Genomic DNA, 27,542 nt, shown 5'->3' on the forward strand with positions numbered 1-27,542 from the left:
GACACAGTAGTGAGGTATATGAGATAATAAAAGCATTAATGAAGGCAAAGCACTTAGACAAATGAGTCAAAGCCAATCCTTAAAAAAAAAATAAAGCAAAATTGTATTTCAGCTGCAGGAATGACTGGAGAAGTGTCACTGTAGAGACAGACAAAGCGACACACAAACACGCTCACATGGGTGAATAAGCAGCTAAGTTTTTTTTATTACTAAAAGCATACATTTTTATATATTTCAGGTGCCATTATGCCAAACATAACTGATCAAAAAGTTGTTTTTAACATTCTCATTGGATAACCTTTATCAGTTTTCTCCCTGCTTACTTCATCCTGCTGTGTAGTCTGCAGCTCCTTGAAAGTTATTTGCTTGAAGCAAAGCTTCCCTATCTCAAGAGTACACCAGAATCTTATCAAGGTCAAACTCCTCTTCAATCAGGTTGTTGGCAGACCAGCTGCCTTCCCTGACAGAGAAGGCTCTGCCTAATTGTGGTAACTCAAGTGGTAGCTAGTGTGCTGCAATGGGCCAGTTACCCTTGGTGAGAACCACCTCTCTACAGAGTGATACATAAAGAGGTGACTTGGTTGCAGGAAAGAGGCCATCTGCACCCCTTTTGATTTTGACTTTCTTTTTTTATCCTAGGAACAAAGTTTTCTGCACATAACACCAAAAAATACCGGTTCTCAGAGGACGTTGATTGATTAAGTGTGTGTGAATGACAGCAATAAAAAGGAAGACTTTAAACCACAGTTAATGATTATCAGAAGTGCCCTATGAAATCCCTTATCTCATCTATTTTGTTGCCTTTCTTTAGCTTCAGAATTTATTCTGATACAATACAAAATTAAACTAGTCATACAGAGATTTGTGTACTTGGAAGTATTTCAATTCTGTGTCATAAATACACTTCGAGCTCAAGTTACATGTTCCATAAAACACTTCATACAAAGCACAGGAAAACATTCATATGAAGAATTTCAGTCTCCTCCATCATGAATTCATATTATGCTGCATTCTAAAATACTTGTGCTTTACCTTGTCTCTTATACACTATTCTCATTGAACATATGCTCCTCAGCGTGTTTTATAATGCAGAGGAGTGGTTCTCAACCTGTGGTCTGTGGACCCTTGGGGGGCCGTGATGTTGTCACAGGGGATTCGCAAAGACTTAAAGCAGGAGTGGGGAACGTCCAGCCTGAAAACCTTTGGTCTGGCCCATGGCAAGCACTGTGCCTCCTTTTCCCATGCCCCTCCCCCGCCCCCTCAAGGGTCTTCTCATAATCATTAGTTGTAATTACACAAACATACTATGGTCTCTTTTTCCCAACAGCTTGTGTTAAGTACAACTTGTAAAATTATATTCATATCATTTTCTAGCTTTCGTTTTCCTGTGCCTTTTGTAAGCGTATGTCATATTAATGGTTCCACGTGATTGTAGTTTCAGTGCTAGTATGGTTGGTGGGACCTGTGGGAGAGAGGCAAGTTGACATCGGTCTGTCAGCTCTGTGCAGCCCCTGAGAAGCAGCAAGGCTTTGATGAGAAACAGGCCTTGGGAGAAAGATAAGAAACTGCCGAGTTGTGCTAAGGTGGCAGGGAAAAACAACGGACGGCTGCAACACTGAACTGGGAAAAGTTACCGGTGTGTGAACAGTGCGTGAATGGGAAGTAGATTGGTCTGCACAGCGTGTGTTAGAGTGGTCTTATGCTGATAGGAGAAAAGGTTGATAACTGTCTAATTGCTGGTTTGCTAACTATGAAGTAAGAGCTTTAACCATAGCATAAATATGTACTGTTGTAATAATAAAGGGTCTTTCCTTTTGCACTTCATGGAGAGTCAGTGCCTCAATTGCCACAGGGACCCACTTTAACTAGGCAGTTTTTCTCATAAAGACTTCTTAACCCAACAGCCCTCTAGGGCCACAACAGGGCTGAAGTTTGTTCCTCCAAGTGGTGGCCCTGGACCCATAAACAAATATATATAGTGACTGAACACAGACAAACAAGGGGGGGGGTGAGAAGAATTATAAAAACTTTTCATCAGATTTTAATGTAAAAATTGACATCAAATTCGGAATTAGCACATTGAAATACCATAAAATGGGCCATTTGAGCAAGAAGAGTGTTGATGTTATAAAATTCATATGGAATCATTGCAATAAAGATATAACAGGAGTGTGTGCATTAAGAGATTAACTTATTTCCCCTTCTCTCCAAATTTCAGGACCCTTCATGAGAAAATTGAAATAAATACTTGATGCAGCCTAGTGCTTTAAATCTTGAATTAAGTCTTGGTGGTCTGCGGCCACAAAAGGTATTTAAAGGGGGTCTGTGGTGAAGGAAAGGTTGAGAACCCCTGATGTAGAGTATATGTATACTCCAACCTCAGCTTTGAATGTAAAAGGAAAAAAAAGAAAATAGAAAGAACAGTCAACCTTTGTAAGTGAGAAACCAAAAAAACAGGAGCAAGGGACACCAGAGCAGAGGAAGAGGTGCCAGGACAGGAGAGACATGAAGGCAGGAGGAAGCTGGAGAAAAAGGTGGCACAAGAGAAGTTGCCTGAGCAGGACAAGAGCAGAGAGACACCCACACAGGGGCAGATGCACAAAAGACACATGGCAGGTATGCCTCTGATGGGTCTGCAGATGGTGGAGAAGCCAATGCCAAAGGAGTGAAGACAGAAACATGGAGGAGAGAAAGAAAAGCAACCACAACACACTGAGCCTGATCTCATGCTCCCCATCCATCTCGTGACATCACCCAAGGGACTGAGGCCAGGAAGCAGGGAGGTGTCCAAAGGGAAGTTGGGGTGTTTTCCCTAAGTGATCTTTTGTTTTCTTTATTTTTCAAATTTAGGATCAGTAATTAAAAATTTGCTAATTGGCAATAAATTAAGTCAAATTCCCTGCAACAAAACTGTTCCGCTGCCTGTGACGGTGGGGTTGTGTTTTACAAGGCAGCTATCCCAGTCAAGATTCATCTATCATTAGTGAATTTGTTCAAGGAATATCAATTGCTTCTGTAAGACTCATGTTTTCCTTTGCCTCTTTTGCTGATGTTTCTTGACCAAGTGTAAAAAGCACCATCAGTGTCACCAGTTTCAGAAAGCTGCTATGGAAAATGGAGAGATGAATTAGAAGACCTCTTAAAAGTGGGATCATTTCAGCAGCTGAACTTTCAATATTGCTCTGCATCCCAGGACCTCATGAAAAAATTACTGTTGGAGCCATAGAACTGTACCTGCCCCAGCTGAAGTCCATACATATTCTGCTTATATTTGGCACACCAATTAATTATTTCAGCCACAGGCTTGCCCCTTTGTTTTACAGATTTATTTTTGCCACCGTTCTGTTTTGTCTCATCATCTATACAACACTTCAGTTCAACTTGCTTATGAAAAGAGATTGAGTTGTGAGATCTCACAGTTGAAATGGCTCTGTGTCTCAGTCACCTCTTCTGTAATTAGTTCAATAATGTGTGCTCCAGCTCAGACCACTCAGGTCAACCCCAACAAATATACCTTCCTCGGGAAACTTCTACAGAACAAATGCTGTTCTTATGGGCAAATGTATTCTGCCCCTTCCCTCTGGACTGTTTCTGGCACTCCACCAAGATCTCCCAAGGTAATTTCCCAGCCCACTCTTTGCTAAGGCCCATTATTAGTGCCTAATGAGACTTTCCCCATACGCACGCTAAAAAGCTACTTGGATGTTGTTTTTTTCCAGGTGAGGCCTCTCAGTTTTTCAGCTCTTTCCTCCAGTCTCTTTTTGCTTCTGAGTGCAGCCAAGATTCCCAGCTTTTTTCACATTCTTCTTTCCAGGAAGAACACTTGAAGTTTCAGGCATATCAGACTCTCAGGCTAATCAGTTCTGGCATATAGGCAGGTCTATGGCATCCACCCCACTGGTCTCTGTACTGTTACCTTCAGTTGAGGAAAATCAGTTACTGTTTACTGGAGGCAGCATCCTGTACTACAAGAATGCAGTATCTGATGTATTTCAGCCTAGAACATCTTGGATATCAAATTCTCATCAGTAAGCTGAGCCAACTGTTTATGAATTAAACTTTATTCTCAACGTATTTTCAGATTGAAATTTGTGCAAACCTAGAATATTTCCACTCCATCACAGTGCGTTTTTTCTCTCTGCAGTTTGAATTCTTCATGATATCTGAATTCTTGGCCTCTTCTCTGGATTTCTCTTATGAAATTATTTAGTGAATAGCCTTTCTAGAAACTGAAAATACAAAGTTTATGATGACAAAGATACTGCCAGACAAAAACCTATCATAAATTCAGGTATGCTTCCTTTTGATACAGAGAAATGATAACTTGTTTTAAGACTTATTTACTTATTTACTTATAGAAAACTGCTTAGCAACTTATTTCCTTACTTATAGCAAGTTATAGTATTACTTATAGTATTTTTTAATATTGCTAAGAATCCTGCTTTCCCAGACTGTTCTGTGGAGTTTTACCAAGGACTACTGTGTCCATCAAAACAAAGCGGTTTACTGTGAAAATCTACCAAGAACTGCAGTGTTCAGCAAAATAATTATGTTTTTGTCCTTGAAGAACAGGTGTAGTCTAACTAGTTGGGCCTCAGTAATGAGTAAAGATAGCCATATACGGATTGTAGGATGAGTAAACCGGCTGAAAAATATTTTTGTTGTTCAAGAAATTGGCTAAGAGAATCTGCACATGCTCCAAGGGAAAAACAACGTGAGAAAGACTACGAGCCTTCCTCCCGAAGACGCCCCCCAGGAGGCAATGCGCAGGTGCAAAGATAACATAAACTGCTGACACCAGCCTTTTGAACTAACCCAGCCTTACTCATGCATATGTATATTTGTGTTATGCAATCCAATGAATATGTATATCCACACTCTATAGGTTTCTGGTAAAAAGTGCTGTGGGCGTGCAAGCTTTGTGGAGAAATCCCCTTGCACCCCGGTCGGAGTAAAACATACCTGCTTTATAACTCTATTCAAGTTGTGGAGTCTGTTTTCCGTGAATCACTTTGAAGACCCAGATTCTCTTTCAGTTACAGCAAAAGACTTTAAAAAGGCAACTTTTTCTCTGCAATAAAACCACTTTGCAAGAGTGTTTGAATCACTTCCGTTACAGTTTCCACCCAAGTTGTGCTTTAAACCCTATATATTCTAAACAGACTATCGTTATGGTATGAACTAAACATGTGAACAGAATGAAAACCTGAACATAAACCAAAAGCCTCCAGCTCACAGCTCCAAAGGACAGAAGGCGGCACATAAAACAAATGCCAAATGGTTTAAAGTGATGGGACAAGGTTGGTTAGGCTGGTAAAAAAACAAACCAAAACAAAAAACAGTGCAAAAAAAAGTTACTCCGGAATTCAGATACAGATTTTAAAATATGAGTTATAAAAAAACCTGAGAATCTTCAGAAACTACAACCCCTGGTATGTGTAATCTTTGGTGTATATTACACGAGCTGTAAAGAGCTTTGGTGGTGTGTAACTCATCATTTATAACACTGTTTCTCCCCGCAGGGCCCACCAACTCAAGTCACCTGTTATCAGCCATCAATGTTAAGATCTCAAGACACCACACAGACATCCCCAGACGTAAGGAAAATCTCCCTCAGTTCATACGTATTTAACTATTTCCAACAGCAGCACGAGCTGTCCCCGGAAGCGCGGCCCCATCGCCCTGCGCTAGGGCTCCCTCAGGAAGAGGCCTGCGGCTCCCGCCTCACCGAGGGCCGCGGGAGGGGCAGCGCTCCTCCTGCCCCGCCCAACAGCCGCCGCTGCGAGCGGAGCGCAGGGGGGGCCATGTCGACTCCACGGGCCGCGGCGCCGGACCTCGGTGGCGGGGCGGCGGAGCCCGAGCCGGTCTCGGTGCGCGGCAGGGAGCTGGGGAGCAGCACGCAGCCGTCGCACCGGCTGCTGGCCTACAGCGATGCACTGCTCTCCGTCATCGCCACGGTGATGGTGAGCGCCCGGCCCAGCCGTGCCGTGGGGCCTGCCCGACGCGGAACCGGGGCCGGCGGCGGCGGAGTGGCGGGGCTCAGGGCGGGCTGGCGCCGCGGGGAGGCCTGGCAGGGCGGCCAGGCCCGGGGCCCGCCGTTGGACACCGAGCACCGGCAGCTTGTCCGGGGCTCCCCGGGTTGTGCCCATGCCCGTGCCCTGTCCGTGGGCTTGTGGGCCCGGCGCTTTCCGGGAGCTGTGGTCGCCTGTTTCGCCCCAGCCCCGTTCCCGCAGCGCTACCGCGAGATGTCGGCGCCGGTCCCGGAGCCTGGAAGCCGTGTGCTGGCCAGTGCGACCGGCCATCCCCGGGTCGCAATAAACGGTCGCGGTGGGGAGGTAACAGCGTTGTACCGCTGTGGCTGAAAAGTGATTCTGTCTTCCCGAACTGCAGGCTGTTAGTAGCTACGTGATACAGGAATATTTGCAGGCACCTGAAGTTTTTTTGAATTTTAATAAATCTCTGAATGAGGAAACGAATGCCATGTACTAATAAGGTTTTGTTCTTTCAGATTTTGCCTGTGGCTCACACAAAAATACATCCTGATCAGGTATCATATGTCTTTTGATTGGTTGTTTCTTGTGTCTTTGCAAGTATGTGTAATATCTTAATTTAGCACCTCACTTTATTTCAAGTTCCAGACTTTCAAAAAGCCCAAGCCATTAAGTAACATTAAAGACAATATAAATTTCCCCTAGGGGGAGGAGCTGTTGAATTTGGCTGAAAAACTTAGTTGAAGATCTGTGTAATCTGCAAAAGTTGTGATATAAAGTCTGAATGAGGTGTATATTGGCCATAGATTTTATCGAGTTACTTTTGTATGGAAAATAAATTGCCAGCCTGACCAAAACATCTTTCAGAAAGCATCTGCTCTTTTTGCTAAATACATCATCACTTAGAGGAGTCACTTACATAGTGCAAGCTGAATGCTGGTTTTAAAATCAGGTTAATAATAAATGTAATAAGAATAAACAAAGGTGGAAAAAGAAGACTACAGAAAATAAACTAATCCTGAAAGAAACAGGAATACTAGGAAACAATTTAATTATTTGAGAAAGTTTACAGGGTTTATTTAATTAATATTTATTTTTCTGTTCTTAAAAACAGTCCTAGATGCAAATATTTTGTCTCATTTAGTTTAGGAAACTCAAGTGTGATCCATAGTGTGGCAAATACGCCACATGAATCTATTTAAGCCATTGTGGTGGTACATGCAAAATTTGCTGTGGTTAAGCCCTCCCCTTCCTCACTGTTAACAATCACCACGTGAAAACCTGTATGATGCTTCTACTCCAGAAGTCAGTGCTAAGAAAATAAAAGGCATTTTGTGGCCAGTAACTGATGAGAGAGTGCATAAATGAAAGGCAAGATGAACAGAGCGTTGGGAAGACCTTTTACAGATTTAAGAGATGTGTTAGTACATAGTATGCCAGTGACTACACATGTTAGCATACTTACAAGTGTTTAATAAACCAGTTCCTCTGCATGGTAGTAAAAAAGGTTGTTGGAAGAGAACTGGATTCTTGGCAGGCATTTTTAAAAAATGTGTTACATGGCTGCATGTCCTTCTTCATTTGCAGATATTGCTAATAATTTCACAATGTAACATTTAACTTTGGGTGTTACTTTCAGAAACTAGGTGAAAGTGTTCAGCAACTTCTTCTAGCAAAAATTGCGGTCTACTTGATGACCTTCTTAATAGTCACAGTGGCATGGGCAGCTCATGTAAGGTAGGAGCACAGCGTTTAACTTCAAAGTTAAAGACTGTTTAAAAGGACAGGAGGTAACCATGTGTCTGATACACTTCTGTCTTGCTGATACATTTCTAATTGTCTTTTGTTGAACAATATAAAAAAATTAATTGTAAAGAAATGCTACCCTAAGCAGTGAATAACTACTCTTGCACCATTGACACAGTGATGCAGAGAAGAACAAGCAATATAAATTACTCTTCATTTTATATCATTGTAGATGGAATTAAATTTCTACTTACGCTGAGAAAGCATGACTTTGTAACTTGTATGCTACACAAATAGAGGAACTGATACAGTACAGCTGGACTAAAACTTGTCTCTCTCAGTCCTCAACAGTGCCTCTCACAAAATCGATTGTAATGTTGCAGATGCTGCATTTTACAGAGCTCTGGACACTACCATCTGCCCATGTCTTGGTAGTTAAAAAGAAATTGATGTGCAGGTATCATACTAGAATCAGGGCAGTTTTTGTTTGAATTTTGAAATTTATAAATGTTACTGTATTCTTTCCCTGGGTAAGTGGATTGACTGCATTCTAATAGACGTGTGCAACCCATAATTCAACAGTCAACATCAGTGCTTTTATCACATTGCTTTTCTTTGCTTGAATAAGTAAATGCAGAGGCATAGTCTTTGAATAGTTTAGGGTTTTGTGGAGGGTGATTAGTTCTACTGATTATAAGGGACACTTCTGTGGACCAGTGATTTCATTAAAAAGGTGTGGGGCAGTTTGGAAGAAAAGTTTATATTCTTTGTGTAGTAATAACTATGCTGTATCTTCAGGAGAAATGATTTTAAGCCTTAAAATTCTGAAAATACTCTGGCCTTAACAGCATGAACTTGCCTCTGTTCTCCCAAGAAGAACTCAGGAAAAAATCAAAATAATAGCTCTTCACAATGGCATATGAGACAAAAATCTGAGACTCTATGGATTCTGAACATCTGGATCTGCTCTGGAAGATCTGTGCAGTGGTACTGCAGGGCTCAGATCCCTACACAACACTGCTTCATCTGACAAGCTCAAAGTCAGTCTGGTGCCTGTATTTTTATTTTGGCATCAGACTAGCAGATGGACTTGTTCAAGTTCTTGAGTGAGCAGTGAACAGTGCCTGCTGGTGAAAGTCTGCCTTTGTTCATGCTTCATAAGCATCTGCTTGAGCAGTGAGCACAAGCTGTCAGTCTCCTGTTAGTTCTGGGCGTGCATGTGTTCAAGTAAGTAGGTGATTAATTGACAGCTAATGATAGTTGTCCTGTGGTTCCCAAGCCTTGTGCAGTTCACTAGCAGTTTGCTGGCTGTCCTGTCCCGGAACAAAGTAGCTGTTGGGAGGAAGCAAACCAGAAACCTGCCCTGTGATTTGGCTGCATTTTGTCTTACAGTGAAACGGCAAGTGCTCCAGAGAATCATCAGCTCCTACTCCCAAATCACCCCTGTATCTTTTTTTCTGAGGATTGGTATCCATTTGTAGCTCACTGCCTTGTTAGATTTCTGGTATGTGACTCGATGGGTCAGAACTGACATCTGGATCACTTCTTCATGGATGAATTGGCTGTTAACGATGGTGACATTTACTTCAAAATAAATACATAATTTCAGGTGTAGAGGAAAGATAAAGTTGAGGGGGGAAGCCAGTTTGCTGCATCATATGCCACTTGTCCTTCAAATAGAAATGAGGTGCTTAATAACTGCTCCATGATTGAACGTGACTGTTTGTATCTTGCTTTTCAAATTTTTCTAACAAATTACTGCCATATTTGAGCTAATGAGTTTTGGTAGCACCTGGACAACTAGTATGAATTATGAAGCAAAGGAGAATCATAACTGTACAAGTTGTATACAGTGTTGTAAAACATATTTTTGATAGTTAGCTTGTTCATGATATCTTGCCTTGCCTTGACAGGTTGTTTCAGGTGATAGAGCATATAGATGATGTCCTGGCTCTTCTAAATCTGGTGAGTCTTGTCAGACATGTTGGGTGTTTTAGCTAGCAAGTACAGGTCACTTTTTCTTAAGTCTGTATGTGTATATCCAAAAGTTTCTAATTTAAATAGCATAACTGCCAAATTTCCAAGTCAGGAAGATACAGAGAATTTGAATTCATCCTTGCCAAAGTGGCTGATTGATAACTAGCTTGCTTTTAACTTCCACATGTTTTACTATAAGCTAAAAGCAGCTCTGCAACAGGTTAGTTTGAAGTTCATCTGAGGGAACTGAAGAGGTACTTATGGCAAAAGCTTTTGACCCTGTTCATCTGTGTCCAGCTGAAGTATCTGTTCTCCAGGCTTAAGCAAATGAAATGCTGTGTCTCTTGTGGCAAAAAATCTTAGTGGTAGGTTTGAATTACAGTAATGTTTCAGTCATTTCTCTGTTTAAGTTGCTTAGAAATTAATTCTGAAGCTTATTTCGAACGGAGGATTATATGATCTTTCAAAAACTACCACTGAGACAGCAATCTCTGAATCAGTGTTTTGAGCTTTAGACTTGCTTAAATTTTATCTCTTAAAAATTCTTCATTTTATTTGAGTATGTTTTTTAACAAGTCACCCTGTAATGTCTTCGTTACTAGTAGTTGTAATGGGATGCTACAATAGTGAACGTATTCTTACTTTCAGCTAGAACTTTGTATTTTTCTACATTGTTTAAAAGTCTGTTCTCTGACAGTGTTCAGCCACACAGTTAATTAAGTTTTGTTAATAAAAAAATAGAGTTTAAACTCTGTGAGATAAGACTACAGGAAATTACGTTAGAGGACTAGCTTAAGGCATGGAATTCTTAAAAGCAATGAATTGCTTTGTGCTTGTGGTTTGTTTTTTTTTTTTTTAATTTAGCTTTTTTATATATGAAATATTTGTGATCAGAGATTAATATTTTTGACCAATCAGAAACACCTCTTTAGGAGATGTGGTACTTTTGGCATTGCTACTTTAGAAAGAAGTCTGTTAAGAACGGTAGCAAAACTTTTACCTGTGGTATTGATAACAAAACTAGTGTTTTCTAAAATAAGCCTGTACAGTTTGGATAGCAAACAGGGAAGATGTGTACAGAACCGACCATTTGTTAACAGTCAAAGCTCAGCAACTTCAGAAATACGGTTTTCTTCATGACACCGCACAAGCATTTGATCTGTTTGTGTTGCATTCTCTGGACATATTTTTAATGAGGGAATTGCTTGCTTTGTATTTTACCTAGGGTTTCAGTATGCTTTTTTCTTTTCTAGGCTTGTATGATGATCATAACTTTCTTGCCATACACAGTAAGTACTTTTCTAACATTTGGCATATGTTTAAATTACAGGGGTTTTTTCTTTTTTTATTTGGAAACCAAAGTATTCAGAAACCCGGGAAAGTGTTACTATAGTATAAACCCTGAATCCACTGTAATAATTTATTATTATTATCCATTGTTTAAAATTCATGAGGACATGTTATAACCTTCAATTACTGCATGTTATAGACCTGGCAGAAAACGGGTATTCTAGAAGAAAAATGGTAATAATGGAAAGTAGTAGTTTCCCATGATTTCTTTTTAAAAAGTAGCTGTATTGAAATATGTCAAAGCTGTGTGATGAGAATTTTGCATTTTGTAAGGGAACTAAACCTGTGTTTCAAACTCCTCTTTAGTTGACAGAACCTTTTCCAGACAGAATCCAGACAGTTTTTGGTATCACTTTTGACTTATTCAGCAAGGTGAATTCTGTAAGATTTTTTAAATCTTCAAATTTAATGTTCTGCACAATTTCTGGTCAGATGACCTTTAGACCTAGCAAGAATATTTGCAACTGAACACTGTATTAGCAGAATAAAACAGTTGCTTAAAATGCATCTTGACTTTTTTTGTATGTATAGAACAGATTTATATGTCAGGCACCAGTTTCTCTGTGGATATATCTGTGTTACATATTAGTCTGCAAAGAATAAGGCTGTGGTCAGTAAAACAATCTTTATCAGCAAGAGCATATACTTTTTATGTTGCCTTGAAGCTGAAATAGTTTTTGGAAGGTTGTCAGTTACCCTAATACTACTCCCTGCTTTTTTTTTCCCCCCTAATGAAGCTGCAGAAATTAATACAACAAGGAGTCATGGAGGTAGAAAAATTAAAAGATTCAAAAAGGTATCCTAATATCAAGAATTTTCGCAGCTATGAACATCTTGTCCACTGAAAATACTGTTAAACTTCATGCTGAGCTACCAGCCAGTCTGTAGTTATTATGGAGGCATAGTGTCAGAGAGGTTAAGGTTTTGCGGTATCAACATGAGAGCAGAGCCATCTCTCTAGATGCCTTTTGTTGGGATGCCTGCATGTATTTGTGGCTAGAAATTGCATTTAGTGGAATTATGTTGAAATGCAAAGTATTATTTAGCTTTTTGAATTTCAGTATTGAATGAAGAGTGCTTCCATTTCTCTACTGTTATTCCTACATTACTTCTTAAATATTTGATCTAGTTGCATTTTTTTCTAGTTTTCCTTAATGGCCTCCTTCCCAGAGGTACCTTTTGGCATTTTCCTGTTCAGTGTCTGTGCTGTTGTCATTGGCCTTATACAGGTATTGGAGCTCTCCATTTACATTTTCACTTTTAAATAGATTTTCTTGGGTAGAGCTAAAATTGTATTTCTTAACTATGGGTATAAATTGCTAAATATCTTTTTTGTTTGTATAGATCCTTTTTCAAAGTTCTGCCTGTTGTGATAATATAGTATCTGTATATGAGATGAAAGTTTGTATTGCCACTGTCCTGTGAAGCTGATATATGCAACAAAATCAGCTGATCATAAAGTCCACAGACTAGTAGTTCCCTTCCTACTCATTAAAAATGCTTTGGAGAAATAGCAATTGACTTTTCCTGCTGAGGTTCTTACTGAGCCATGCAGCGATGCCAGAGTGAACATGGGCTTTCGGCCTCGGTCCAATGGCACTGGTTTTCTCCTGGTGTAGTGCCTTGTCGCTTCCTGTTCCTTATTGTGGAGGTCTTCATTCCTCTTCATATAAGATCCATGGTCATGACAAGCTCTGCAGAGAAGACTAAAATCTTGACATGCAGTGTATTATGAAATCTCAGAGCTTCTAGGACCAGCCCTCCATGTGTGTGGTGGTTTAGGTCCGGCCGGGGTCCGAGACCACGCAGCCTCTGCCCCTCCCCCACAAAGGGAGTGAAATACAAAGCCCCGGGGCTGAGATAAGGAGAGGTTTAATAAAACAGTGCAACAGCAACACAACAAACAACAACAATAACAATAACAGTAATAACAATGAACAGAGCAAGGTATGTACCGATACAGCAGTGAGAGAGAGAGATCGCAAAACACCCGTGTTCACTGATTCTCCCAGCGTTCACTGATTCTGCCGCTGCTGCACTCCTGCGCTTGGGCGCCTGGAGGTGACGTCAGCATGGTATTGAATAACCCGGCTAGAGCTTCCCCCCACTGCTGGGGAAACTTAACCCTATCCTAGCTAAACCAGGACAATGTGGGAGTGAAGAGTAAAGATGAAAGTGTTTTGCAATTTGTTCACTTATAGTTTTACAGGTTTGTATTTGAAAAGCTGCATATACTTCTATGTAATAACTGCAGTAATGCTCTTCTTGCAGGCTGTGATAGTAGCATATGGATTCTATCACCCACACTTACTGAATCAACAGATACAGGTGTCTGAAAATCAGAATTTCTATAAACGTCATATCTTAAAAATTATCCTAAGAGGACCAGCTTTATGCTTTTTAGCAGCCATCTTTTCTTTTTTCTTTATTCCTTTGGTAAGTTCTCCCAGTTAACTGAAAACTTTGACGCAGCAGTTTGTATTAGTTGTGTTTAGGACTGTGTGTTAAAATAATGCTGTCCATGTTAAATACGCAAATTTTCTTAATTGCCAGTTCTGTGGTGGTGTAATCATGGATGCTATTTTGCATTGAATGTGTTCAATTCACAGTTATCAGTCTGTAATTTGATCCATGAGTTTGGATAGTTTTGAAAGAATATTTTGCTACAATATTTGCTTTACCTGCTCTGCCTGATTTTCTTTTTTAATGTTTCTTTTAATTAGAAGCAGGTCTTCTAAACTGTAACTTAGCATCTTGCTCATCATAAGTAGGTGAGATAATGTGGAAGGTTACATGTAATAAGCATCCCATTGCACAAACTGAAGACAAGTGAATATAATTGCTGCACTAACTCAGGGTGTAAGAGCAAATAGAATAAGCAAGATCAGTGGGCCAACCTGCATCTCAAAACAAATGTTTTTTGCTAAGGTCCGCTCTTACACAGCCTTTTTCTCTGCCATCTTTATTAAATGACAGTGAGTTGCTCCTACTTATTAATAGCTTTAATCTTTCTCAGAACCCCTGCTTGGAAATGAAATCTAGTTTTTGGATGTATCCTGAGCTTCCTTTCCTCTGTCTTGTTTTAGGTAAAGGTGGATTTAACTGAATTTTGAGAAAGATTCCATGTGAATTAGCAGTGTTTAAATAATCCCCAAATTTGGGAGGAATCAGGTTGTTGTTGATAAAAGGGACAGTTATGAGTCCAAATGTGAAAAGGCCTAATTTTAACTGGAAGTATGTTTTCCTCTTACACCCTTACTTCCCTCTTCTTTCTCCTCTTGTTCACTAGTGTATTTTCTTTTAATATTAATAACGATGAAATTAGTCTCAAAGTTGCTCTTGTCCTTAGACCTGTGCAAAAGCCTGTGAACCACTTATGACCCCCTGAGGGGTCTTTGGGACACAAGAAGTAGAATCAGAACAACAGAAGTGCTCAAGTTAGAAGGGACCCATAGGGATCATGTGGGACAGTTCTTGATCTTCCAAAGAAATCATTACTGCATTTTTGTTAGCAGAATTATTTCCCTTTGTTTTTTAGCATGCTTTATTACTGGTACTAAATTAGCTATCAAAAAGCAGTATTAGGTTGCACGTGCAGTGTTCAGGAGGTGCATGTGCATTTCAGGTGAGCCTTTTCCATGTCATAAAGTCAAGATTTGTTTTTCTCAATGTGATTATACCTGAAGATTGATAGTAACAATTTCATATTAAACTTGGAAGGTAATTTATATTTTGGTAACTAAATTTAAACTGTGTTCCTTTTCCTCTCCGTAGTCTTATGTACTTCTTGGGCTCGTAATCATTTTTCCACATCTCACTCGATTTGTTACATGGTGTAAAACCAAGATTGTTGGTGAGTAACAATATTCATAGGACTATGTTCAGATACGTTACCAGGTTTTCAACATGTTGTCCAAAAGCCTTGAATGAAGTAGTTTTAGTTCTACTTCCATTTCATTATGTCTTGGAACATAGTGATTTTGGGTTTTTTTGTTGTGCTTCTAAACAGTTTTGCACTTGCTCCCTGGTTTCCCTTAATTTGTGACTAGATTTGTGTAACATACAACCCATTCGAAGATAATTTCTGAGTGCAAAACCTCTCTGGTTTGTCCTGAACATGCATGTGCATCCTGACACACAGAAGTACATGAATGATGGATGCAGGCCTTCTATCCCTTTTCCCTCCTAAAAAAGGGAGCGTGGGGATTGAAGAATATAGGAAGCAAGGTCTATGCCTGTATCACTTTCTTCCCAGCAATACTGTGTGGTCCCACATTTTCAAACTGGCAAGCAGAGCACCTATAAATCGAACTTTTCCAGTTTAGAGTGTTAGATCTCATTAATCTAACTACTGTGGTCTAAAGATATCCCTTTGCACTTCGTTTAAGTCAGCCTAAATCCATGCTTCCTTCCCTCATGCTCCTTGCCTATGTTCTTTATGCCCTCCTTGTGTCAGCACTAACAATTGCACAACCACACCAAAAGCCAGAGCTGCTCTTAAACTCTGCTGAGAAGGAGGTTGCCAGTGCCAAAATAAAGGAGAAGGTGGTATCATGCAACCTACTCAGCCAAAACATGGAGAGCAATATAAACTGACCACAAAAACACTGAACAGATCATGTCTTTGGAACTGGCACTCCTGAGGTGAGTCACAAGAATAACACCTTTGTGCTTCTGCTGCTGCTGTTCAGCCTAGTACAAGTCCATCTGGGTACACTGCAAATGGGAACATACTTTTGACTCCCCCATGTGGTAGCAATAATAGACCGGGAGGCAGAAATGCTCTGAAATGGCTAAAGCCACACTGTCAGAGCCAGAGAATAAACATACAAATATTGCCTGTGTCTGTTGCAACAGCGGCACTGCAATTTGCAGTCAGGTCTTGTCTGTGTATGTCTCCCCCCATCAGATGGCTGACATAAATTACTGCTCTATTGACTGAGTTGTGATTACACTTGCTTTTCATTCAGTTCCTCTCCTTAACTTTGTCTGAAAGCTGTAAGCTTTTTCTTCATCCAGTCTATACTCCTGAAGTGGTGCAGCTTGGCTAGCTGGGCAGTTCAGAGCCCAGTCGTTAGGGATGTGTTTGACATTTCCTATAAAAGCTCCAGAGCCCTACCTTTTGACCAGAGACTAGATTTATTTTAAAGTACACCATTTGATGTCCCAGTGTAGCCCAGTGATTTTTTTCTCCCATGCAGTATAAGTTCTCCACACTGCCTTAGAGGACCTACTGTTAGGGTTTCCTGAGGCACAGCATCTGATTTGTTTAGCTCAAATGTTTTGTTCAATTACAGCTTTGAGTCATTATTCACTTGGTGGAAATAGTCTCCCATACAGTTTAAAGGACAGTGCTTTTTTGTCCCTGAAGCACTTGTTGTCCTGAAAACAACATGAACTTCAGAGAGAGGCACAGCTGCCAAAAAAAGTGGAGTGACTACCTGTGTGAATGAACAGCACCCTTCTTTCTACAGATAGATTTGGCAGGTGGGGAGAAAGAGAAAGGGAGGTCACAGTAGGTTGTTTAACTACCTTGTTTTATACTATGTGATTTTGCCTTTCTGTAGTAAGCATCTGGATTTGTTTCCAGGTCAGAGAGATGAAGAGGAGGAACACCATAGCTTAGAAACCTTTACTTTTTACCTCAGTGAGCCTCTGAGTAAGGAACGGGTAGAAGCATTCAGTGATGGAGTCTATGCTATTGTAGCAACCCTGCTCATTTTGGATATATGGTAAGGCTTTGTGTTGCCTCTTACACTTTGTGTTGTTAATTATAATATTAACTTTTGTCTATATGTAATATTTGAGGAAATAAAATTAACCAAACATTGTCTTTGACTTCTAAAACCTGTAGTGGTTACTTTAAGTATGATTTTCTGGAAAGATACAGAACACAAACAAAAGATATTTCTAATGCTCACGTTTCAGTAGTAGTGATCATCAGTCTATTTAATGTATGTTGGGGTGGGGAATCTTGAAGAACAAAGCTTCCTTTTGGCTTAGTCATGTTTTCAGACAAAAGGCTTTTATCAACAAAAGCTGTTTAGTCACTGTGTCAACTTTATTACATTAACCTAAAGGAATGCAAACCTACCTTCAGATCTCCTTTCAGATCTAATTTATTTGCAGAGCCTTTATTTGAAATGCTGGTTTTAGTTACAAATTAGAGAACTACAGAATGGATGTCTGTTGTTCCCTGCTTGCTCAGAGTAAAGCAACATAGTTCAGTGTTGTTCCAGGTGTGGTTTTATAACAGTAATATGCAAAACAAAGTAAGTTTTCTCTCCGCAGTGAAGACAATGTCCCTGATCCCAGAGAAGTTGAGGAGAAGTTCCATGGCAGCCTTCTTGAAGCTTTAAGTGAATATGGGCCAAATTACCTTGCCTACTTTGGCTCATTTGTAACAATTGGTCTCTTGTGGTTTGTCCATCACTCACTTTTCCTTTATGTAACAAAAGCTACACGATTAATGGGACTGCTTAACATACTTTCATTGGCTTTCATTGGTGGGCTTCCACTAGCTTACCAGCTGACCAGTGAATTTGCAGAGAAGTCTCACAATGAAATAGAAGCCATTCAGATCAGCTGTGTTATCACTTTCTTTGCCAGCATATTCCAGTTTGCAATATGGACTACAGCCCTCCTCCATGAAAGGGAAACTTTGCAGCCTTTTGCTGGATATGGTGGCAAGGAGCATGCCTTCATGTTTGCCAAGTTGGCTCTCTACCCTTGTGTAAGCCTTGGGGCCTTCTTTCTAACATGCTTGTTAAGTGAATTTAGCACAGCAATTTTCCATGTTATGCAGATTGTAATCCCATTTGCTTTTCTTGCCTTGCGCATTTTTGTTAGAATTTCTTCAACTGTCATAAAGTCCGTGATGTCTCTCTCCAGATGGAAGGTTGTATTGTTAGAAGAAGAGGAGGCATGTTTGTCTCCTACTGAAACACTGTCCTAAATTTCCACGTAGTGCATGTGAAGTTGTAACATTAACTTCAGTTCTTCTAACACGTTTTCTTAATGTGTGGATTATATTGATCTAAACTAAAGCCTGCATTGGCCATAACTGGGACATATTTAAGTTTTAGCTGATCATGCTTGAGACCCTGTCTCCAAAACCTGTAATTGAAAAAAAGTGGTAAATAGGGGATACAAGGAAAAGCATGTTCCCCTTCCTTTAGAGTTATCGTTTTGGAAAAAGTGCTGCTTGACATGTAACTGTAGTGATGATCAATCAAGAAGTGCACAAACAGATGCACAGTAAAATGCCCTTTTTTCTGACATATGGGAGTCATTATGGCAGCCAAACACAGGTATAGAAGCTGGCTGTGCTACTGTAAGGTAGGGTTTGGAAGATATGGAGACCCAGATTTCTGGATGGCCCCTCATGGTAGAACGTTTGTGCATACAGGTTGCTGGTCCCCCTCTTTTTTTTTTTCTAATGGTTACAACATCTCTTCTGCATAGTCACAAACTTGTGATAGCATTTTGAAAACTGCTTGTCTTTGAGGGGCTCTGAGCATAAGTTTAGATGGGAGTTGCAATTGTGACCCCTGTGCAGTTTTCCAGGCTACCTGAACACAAGTTCTTCAGGCATATCTGTTCTTCTAAAAAAGGATGTATTTAACAAATGAGTATTCATGTGGTTATGTACCCAAGGTTTGAACTAGCTTTGATATCTCCCATGGAAGATATTCAAAGAGCTGTGGGACTAGAGGTAAATTTGGTTTCAGTTCTGAAGCAGCTGCTCATCTGAAATGGAAAGTTTGGATTTCTCAGGCTTTCTGTGTATGTTTTCATGCCTGTTGAAAGGAACATCCTTCTGTTATTCTGAAGGCATGATGTCATATTTAGAGAGAGAGTCAGACTTTCTTGCCATATGTAAGAGTTCCCCATCAGGTAAGGGAGTTGAGTTTTTCCCTAATTAGAGGCTAACTAAGGGATCCCACAGATTCTGAGTCTTGGTGCAACAGTAAAAGAAACTAACCCTGTAGAAGTTCCAGTCCATGGCATGCTGAATTTTTTACACTTACGTGCAGTTTGGTAAGCTTTATGCTTATTAAACTTATCAAACATTACCCTGCAGATTGCTGTACAGTGAGCAAAGTCATCTAGTCTCTGGCTCACCTGGCAGACTTCACATTTCTTTTTGGCAGAGCCTTTAGTTTGTATCTTGAACTGTCTTAGTGCCTGGTAACTTTAATGCCATATTTAAAGGCATTTGAGGGATTTTGTTGTTCCTCCTAAAAAAATTAAAAAATACTGTGGCAAAGTATGCATGGACTAATTGTTAGTGAAAACAAATTCTGATACCTTGTTTCAGTTGTGATCAGTCTTGAAAGCACTTGTGCTTTCAGTTTGAAGCACTGTTGTACCGATATGAAATTGTATTACATACTTGTGAAAGAGTATGTTCAGGTATTCAAAGGGTTTTATACCTGGTTGAGGTTAAATGACTTGCAGTAGGATTCTGCATTGTATTGTGTATTACAGGGTTTTTCTGATATTTAATAAAAGCACTTTTGGTTCTATATGGTTTTGTTTCTAATGTGCAGCAGGCACATAATAAGCAGTGAATATGTGTATTTGTAATAAATCAGTGAAAAAACAAAGCTTCAAGCCCTTTATTTCTTCTCTGCAGGTGAAACTTAAATCTGATGTCTGCAATTAAAGTGATGTTGGACATCTCTTTTTTTTTTTTTTTTTTTCTTCAAAATCATCAAGGTCCCTTCCAACCTCAACCATTCTGTGATTTTGTGTGAAACACCCAAAAGCTTTTAAGGTGGTATAAAAAAATGTTGATTCTTCTTCCATTGGTACTTGAAGAAAATGAGACCTGCAAGGATTTGCAAATGATGGCACTAATGAGCAGGCAGCTAAGATTCAGATTCCTTAATTTTGTGAGAGAATAGGAAACATAATCTAGATTTCTAGTTGCCCAGCACATAACAACATGATTTTGTTAAGGTTCAAGAACCAAGCACAGAATTGTATTTTGTAGGCTTTGCTAACGTGTCCTTTGCCCTCTGGATCAAACATAGAAAATGTTGTTAATGCAGTTTCTCTGCGATCAGTGCCTGCAGAAAGCACTGTGTCCGCAGGGCACAAGTAGTGACATGCCCACCCAGGCCTAGTGCCCGCTACTCCCCGCAACTGGGGAGACAGCTGCCAGACGGGCTGATGCGCAGCTCCGCTCCTCCCAGTCCTCCCTCCCCGTGGCGGTAGGAGAGGATGACAACACTGAAGGCTCACAATGTCATTCCCGTAGGCTGCCGGGCATCTCTCAGGCGGAGAGGAGAAACCCCTGTCCGCTCCTTCCCGCCGCGGTGGCCGAGGGACGGGCCGCGGGGACGGGTCCTCCACTTTCTGTCACGGGGGAATTGACGGCGCCTCACCCCTGCTTGACATGTGACCAGACAGTGAAACAAAAATATTTTATGATACGCTTGTCCCCGCCCCGCGCTGACAGAGGCTCTGTGCCGCGCAGTTCCGCCCTCGGTGGGCGGAGCTCTGACCTCCTTCCGCCCCACCGCCGCTTTACAGGCGTTACTTCCGGCTACCGCAGAGCCGCCGTCGTCAGGATGATCCCGCCGGTGCAGGTTTCTCCGCTTATCAAGGTGAGGACGGCGGGCGGCTCCCCCGGCGCTGTGCGGGTGCCCCGCTACGCTCCGGAGCGGGGGGGTGGCCGATGGCCTCGATGGGCCGTGGCGAACGGGCGGGAGGTGCCGAGCCGGGCCTGGCCCGGCCTGTCGGCGCGCGTGAACTGAGCGAAGGGCGCGTCCTTGTCTCTGCCTCCCACAGTTCACCCGGTACTCGGCCCTGTTGGTGGGGATGATCTACGGCAAGAAACGATACGGTGAGTTCGGCGCCCCGGGCGGCCTCTCCTCCTCCCCCGTGCAGTCCGTAAGGTCACCTTGAGGCGGGCCGCGCAGCCACGGGCCCGGCCGCCATTTCCCCCTTCCCCGTCGCAGCGGGAGCTGCCAGGGCCTTGCCCAGGTGACCCTCAGGGACAGGCTCTTACTGGTTTGAAGTCACAGCTTCGTATAAAATACGACTTTGTGACAGTGAAACTGCTTTTTCTTCCTTTTTGAGCGAGCTAGCAGGTGCAGAGCTTTGTGCTGGGTTCTACAAATTGTATTTTAAAGCAAATGTTTAATGGCAGACTACCTAAAGCCTATTGCTGAAGAAGAGAGAAGAATAGAGGCTGAAGAGAAAAAGAAGCGTGAAGAACTTGAGCGGATTGCAAAAGAGCTTGCAGAAGGTTAGTCCCTCAATTTACTTTTTGCATCCCATGTCAAAGTGCACACACTGGCTTGAAGGTGCAGTGCTTTTAGGAGAAATTTAGGCTTACAGACAGTGGGCTGCAAACCCCTGTGGATCCATGGAGCAGCGGTTAGGGTTATGTGAAGGGTAAGTAGTTCTGTTTGACAAGCTTTTCAAAATACAAGCATCAGCAGAGGAGGATTTAAGAACACTTTTGCAACCGAACAGGACTTGTTAAATGGTTATCCAAATTTCCACTGAGAAAACAAACTCCTAAAAGCTGCTGGTTATTCTGTGAGGAATAAGTGGAACTGTATATTAATTGTACTCAGATGTCCCTTATTCAGTTGGGTGCAGGAAGCGTGATCCCTTTTCTCCATGCAATACAGAAATCTCACAAATGTGGCTGATAATCTAAACCATCTTGTAATTGCAATTTAGATTTTTAAGTGGTGTCGCTAGTGTAGTGTTAGAGGTTGGCTGTATTTGCTGTATCTCATGTGAACAGAATATGCTGAAGGTGATCAACTGGGATTAGTACTGCTTCTTTCTCATTCCATTCCACCCTATAGTATTCCTCCTGCAGCATGCTTTCCCTTGTCCTTAGGATTATTTCTTGTCCCCTGGGTATTTCTAACAGAGGATTCCTCCCCCTGCCTTACAGAGGGGTGTGCTCTCAAGCTTGAATTCACCTAGGTTTTATTAAGTGGACTTACAGTTAAGAACTTTTAACAAATTGGTTAGTCATGCAAGCTGTTCTTGGTGCAGCTACACACTTAGTAACTATTTCCCTGGAAAATAGTGGTATTTGCATTGTCTTAACAAGAATAATGTCGAAGAAAACCCTGTAAAATTAAATTAACTACACAGAATCAAATATGCAAGTTGGTGAATTGTATCTCTTACTAGAGATAAAACTATTTTGCACAGCTGTTTTACCATCTTAAATATAGTCTCTGTAGGTCATAGACGAAATAAATGGATCTTTTATGTTTTCTAGTTTAGCTGAAACTTCTTGTATTTTTGGAGACAGAGGCTGTACTATGGTGTTGCTACTCCACCTAATAACGGAATTCTATGATTATTTGTTTTGAACGTTTATCTAAGTGGCACACAGATAACTGATCTCCTTTCCCAACAGTGGTTTTGGTATGTTTTTTCAGTTAGAAAGGTAATTGTTAAAACTTCATTCAGTGCAGTTGTTGAAGATTGTTCTTTAACGATGGATAACTGGATGTATCTGTAATGATAGCACTTTCTGGGCTTATTTGAATTGTCAGTTCAGAAAACTGTTATTTACTAATGAGTAAGCCTGAAAAGTGCCTTTAGCCCAAAGCAATGACATACACTTTGGTTGAATAAGTAAAAGCAGGAATCATAAAAACTGGCTAGAAGGAAATAGCATACTTAAAGGTAGCCTTTGATCCCACTAATGCTTTGTGTATTTTAGTACTGCATGAGAGTGACTAGTAGTCCTAACTGTGTTTTTGCTTCCTTCCCTCCTAGCAAGTGAAGAGTCCATACTGAAATGAACAAAAGATTGGATCATAATTTCACATATGGAAATACATGGCTAGGCTCTGAACAGTTCAGTGGTTGGTGGACTCTGTATGCTATTCTATCAATAAAGTACTTTGAAAATTTCAGTTGATATTTATTGAGAGAATTGCAGAGAAAAGCAGCAGAAGTACTTACAGAATGTGACAGGAAGCATTTATCACAAGCTGGCCATTGCTGCAGCTGAAACACCCCATTGTACTCCTCCAGCAACAGCCACTCACTACACCTGTTTTGCATAGGTAATGATCAGAAAATAGATACAATTTAATATATATGGGCAGGTGGGGGAGGCTGGTGGCACTGGCTGCCTGAACCTGTTTTAAATGTCTTGACCAGTGTGTTGCTGTCACCTTTTTTCAGCTTTGTTACCACAGTGGATTGTTGCACAATTCTTGCATTTGACAATGCAGTCAAATTTGATTGTGACTTGTCAAACCGTGCTGAGATCTGAGGAATTGGTGCTGACTCACTACTCAGATCTTTCTAAACACATACCTCTCCAGATTCAACAGATGGTCAAATGTTGCCCAAAACTAAGAACAAGTTACAGTCAAAGTCTCTTTTATAAGAAGTGACTGACTGCATGTTACTGACATTTAAAAAGTTAGAGGCTTTTAATGTGAAACTAAGTCTGCTTTTAGCATGTGAGCTGCTAAGGCACTTTCCTCAGCTGTACAGACCTCAGATAATAGAATGGTTTGGGTTGGAAGGGACCGTAAAGATCATCTAGTTAAAGATCATCTGCCATGGGCAAGGACACCTTCCACTACATCATGTTGCTCAAAGACCCGTCTGACCTGACCTTGAACGTTTCAGGGAGGGGGCAGCCACAACTTCTCTGGGCAACCTGTTCCAGTGTCTCACCACCCTCACAGTGAAGAATTTCTTACTTATATCCAATCTAAATCTACCCTCTTTCAGTTTATAATTGTTACCCCTCATCCTATCACTACCCTCCCTGATAAAGAGTCCCTCCCCATCTTTCCTGTGGCCCACTTTTAAGTACTGGAAGGCTGCTACAAGGTCTGTCTGAAGGCCCCTCTTCTCTGGGCTGAACAACCCCAACTGTCTCAGCCTGTCCTCATAAAGGAGGTGCTCCAGCCCCTGATCATCTTTGTGGCCTCCTCTGGGGCTGCTTGAGCAGGTCCATGTCATCCTTATGTCAGGGGCTCCAGAGCTGAATGTAGTGTTCCAGGTGAGGTCTCTTATAAGAGTGGAGGGGGAGAATCACCTCTGTCAACCTGCTAGCCATGCTTCTTTTGATGTAGCCCTGATGTTCCAGAAGGTAAAAAGCCTATTCCCGTAGGCTGTGGTGTTGAGTGACTTGTTTTGTGTTGTTTTTCTCACTGTAAATAATACTGGTAACTCTAGGATTTGGGGATCTGGTTTCTTATTTGGACAATGCTAACTTCCTTCTCCTGACTTTGCAGATTAGCTGAAGCAGTGATTTCAGATCTAGGTGATAGTTTGTCATGTTTTATTAAACTAATTGCTTTTAATAAATATACAATCCCTTCTAGATCATGATTTGGAAGAAATAGATCCTTAACTACCAGTGCATGTTCTCAACTAATAAAAGAAAGTCTTACGAAATATAAGGAACTGAAATACAACAAAATTGGATTTGAATTGGAAGTGTAACATATCTCGTAACTGCAGGTATAAGGGCTTAAGATGGGATATTTTCAAGGAGAAAAAGGGAACAGGAAAATTGGCTACCTGTTGTCATGATTGGCTTTTTAGTTATTTTTGGCTTGAATGTATACCTCATGGTATTGAAATGATTAGGTGATGGTAATGAAAGTACAGATCTAGACTGCCAATTAGTTTAAAATTCTACTTCTGTAAAACAGAAATAATGCATCATATCCTGACGTCTCAGGATAACAGGATGTGTTGCATACTTAATATTCTTTCAAAAGCTTCTTATTTTCAGAAGCTGTAAATTTGATGTGAATTACTAGAAAACTACTCTTTGTTTTTAAAGCCCACGTCTCTGGTGCTAGTCTGTAAACTGTCAAATGGTGGTTATGTGAAGTATGTGCTACTGAAAAGCTACTGAAACTCAACACTTGGGATTCAGCTGTGGTTTGGTGCTTGAGCAAAATGTGGTTATAACAGGATGCTTATTTACTTCAAGCTGAAATACCTTTACTGCAGTTCCATTAAGGGCTGGCTGTAAAGGTAGGTATTGCTTTTATCGTTGAGTTGCTGGAGCTGAACCCTGTTGCTAGAACAGCTGTGGTTTGTTGCTCTCTGGAGGGCTAAATGTGCTCACCTTTACCTATTCCTGCTGTCCCACCTCATTAAAATGTGGAGAGTGCTACAAAGGAGGGAGTTTATTCCCTCCCCTCCTTTTACTTCCACCATTGTGTTTGTTTATGCCAGCACTGATTTTGTACTCACTGAGGGCAGCATGTCTGCTTCCAGCAAAGCTGAGCCTCTCCTTGGTGAGTAAATGCAATGCATTTCACAGAGTAGGGTCCCAGCTCATGCAGTAGGGTAAGAGGTCTCCTCTCATAGAGGACACTTAATGCAGTGGCCACATGCAGCGGTTTCTGCAGCACTAGCTGCGTGGAGTTTTGCTGTCTCGCCTAGCTCTAGGGCCACAAATGACTCGATCTGCTGCCTTTTGCATTATGCCTTCGTTACCCTCCTTCCCCAGTTGTCCTGCATTTGGGGCCCACGTCTGTCTTGTAACCTAGCTGATAAATGCTGGATTGCATTCTAAATGTAAAGGGGATGAGTTCTTCCTTTGAAGCCAAGGATGTCTGTCACATCTGTAGGGATTAGGGTACAAGAATCCTGCACACAGGACGATGCAGAAGTGCCACCTTTTTCATACAGTCCTCAAAACCTGGCTGCAGGCCCGGGCAAGAAACTGTCCTTGTAATATGTCTTACATTGGGATGAATTCCAATGTGGGTGGGGAGTGTGCCACAAGCCTCATTATAGCCATCCCACAGTGACCAAATTACTCTGCCACCCCATTCTGGCCAGTCAATAGATGATTATCAGATTTGAGCAAAAAAAAGCCAATGCTAGGCAGCTGTAGTAATTTGCAGCAAGACTAAGTTAGTTACAGCATCACCTAGGAAAGTTAACATTCAAAAGGACTGAAATGGATGAGTAAAATTTTTTTTTTTTTAAGAGAAGGCCAAGGGGTGAACTAATTGTTGTCTTCAGCTGAGGGAGATTCTGGGGAAGACAGCCTCATACTCAGAGGTGCACAGGAAAAGGACCAGATGCCGCAGACACAGGTTGCAGCAAGTACAGAGCAAATTCTGACAACATGAGTGGTCAGACTTAACCAGAGTCCAGAGATTCTTTCTTTGATTCTGAGACAGACTTGATTACTCCATTTCATACACGTGACCTATGAACAGGATTCATACAGGTGTTTGGATCTAAGGCTTCATTTTTTCACTGATAAAACACATGGGAGAGGCAAGCCCATGGAAAGTAAAGGCGTTCAAGTGTGCACAAGCAGTTTTGGAAAACAGTCATCCAAAGGTGCAAAAGGAAAGAGTTTGACTTTGCACCTGTGGCAGACTAAGAGCGCTTATGTGGTTGGGTAGTGCTGCTGAATGGTGGTTTCCTGGGCAGTGTGTGATCAGGCTGCTTGCAGTTGGGGGAATTCAGTCCCAGTCTTTAGCCTCTACAACCCTGAGAAAGCAGATGGAATTGCCTCTACAGGAAGGGAGGAATGTAAGATCAGACTGCAGACACATCTAAAGACTGCTGCAGAAAGGATCAGTGTAACTTCTTTGCCAAGCTGCTAGAAAGAAGAGAAAAAATGGGGTGAACATGTTAAATAAGCCTTTGGTAAGTTATCTGCTGTCACTAAGAAATAAGTAAGGCCAATTCTTGACCACATGAGTGCACACCAAGCCAAATATTTGTCTGCACACTTGATGAAAATTTTGTTTGTCAATGGATTTCAAGATAAGTGGAGAAAGAGCTGTGTTGTTTGAGCCTGAGGCTACTGCAACCCCCAGCAGCAAGTAACAGCAACCATGAATTATTGAAAGGTGCAGAGGAGAAGGCAGGAAAGACAGACCGTCTGACCCCATGTGGTATTACACAAGTGTAAGGTGCCAAGGGATGAAGAAAGCAAGGAGAAGAGGAGGCAGATAACTGTTGAAAGGCAACATTTTCTTCAAGAGAGGTAAAAACTGAAGCAGAAAGTCAACCAGAGACCACTTGTCTCAGAGTGGCAAGATGAGGAAGGAAGCAATAAGAAAATGCCTTTCCTCTCAAAGGGTATGAGAAAGAAGATCCCCCATGTTTGCTCTGTAGTCTGGAAAACACTGCAACCACCTTCTCCTGGAACTAGGTTTGTCTGACTCCTCAGTGCTCTGCTGCTGCTTGAAAAGAAATTTCTCTCTACTGAATGTTTTTCCTAATCTTCCCCATATCCCACCTTAAGGTTGTGTGGAAGGAGTAGAGTAGGAGGTACAGAGAAAAAAGATTTTTCTCTTGCAAGCATTTGTGATAGGTAATGCAAGCCACATTCATTCCGGACAGCAACAAAATCTTCCTCGGATCCAGTACTCTCTGGGCTCTCACAGAGGTTTTCTTACACAGGATCTGGAGCTGCCAGAAGAACAAAGCCCCTCCGCTGAGTGCCATCATGCAGTCCATCTGCCTGGAGGGTGA

The 27,542-nt window shown here is 41.3% G+C and overlaps 2 protein-coding genes across 2 annotated transcripts; both read left to right on the plus strand.

Moving 5' to 3' along the window:
* Positions 1 to 5,775: 5,775 nt before the first annotated feature.
* On the plus strand, positions 5,776 to 19,672 carry TMEM175 (transmembrane protein 175). Its single transcript, XM_074813843.1, has 10 exons — positions 5,776 to 5,963; positions 6,509 to 6,547; positions 7,630 to 7,727; positions 9,650 to 9,701; positions 10,967 to 11,002; positions 12,209 to 12,292; positions 13,335 to 13,499; positions 14,838 to 14,916; positions 16,654 to 16,795; positions 17,355 to 19,672. Exons 1-10 carry the CDS (start codon positions 5,805 to 5,807, stop codon positions 18,016 to 18,018), a joined length of 1,518 nt encoding a protein of 505 aa, XP_074669944.1. The 5' UTR covers positions 5,776 to 5,804; the 3' UTR covers positions 18,019 to 19,672.
* Positions 19,673 to 20,540: 868 nt separating this feature from the next.
* On the plus strand, positions 20,541 to 22,969 carry ATP5ME (ATP synthase membrane subunit e). The gene is made up of 4 exons (XM_074813844.1): positions 20,541 to 20,677; positions 20,862 to 20,916; positions 21,223 to 21,321; positions 22,830 to 22,969. Exons 1-4 carry the CDS (start codon positions 20,642 to 20,644, stop codon positions 22,853 to 22,855), a joined length of 216 nt encoding a protein of 71 aa, XP_074669945.1. The 5' UTR covers positions 20,541 to 20,641; the 3' UTR covers positions 22,856 to 22,969.
* Positions 22,970 to 27,542: the final 4,573 nt, after the last annotated feature.

This window comes from Strix aluco, chromosome Z, assembly GCF_031877795.1.
Source record: "Strix aluco isolate bStrAlu1 chromosome Z, bStrAlu1.hap1, whole genome shotgun sequence".
In the NCBI taxonomy this organism is placed as follows: domain Eukaryota; kingdom Metazoa; phylum Chordata; class Aves; order Strigiformes; family Strigidae; genus Strix; species Strix aluco.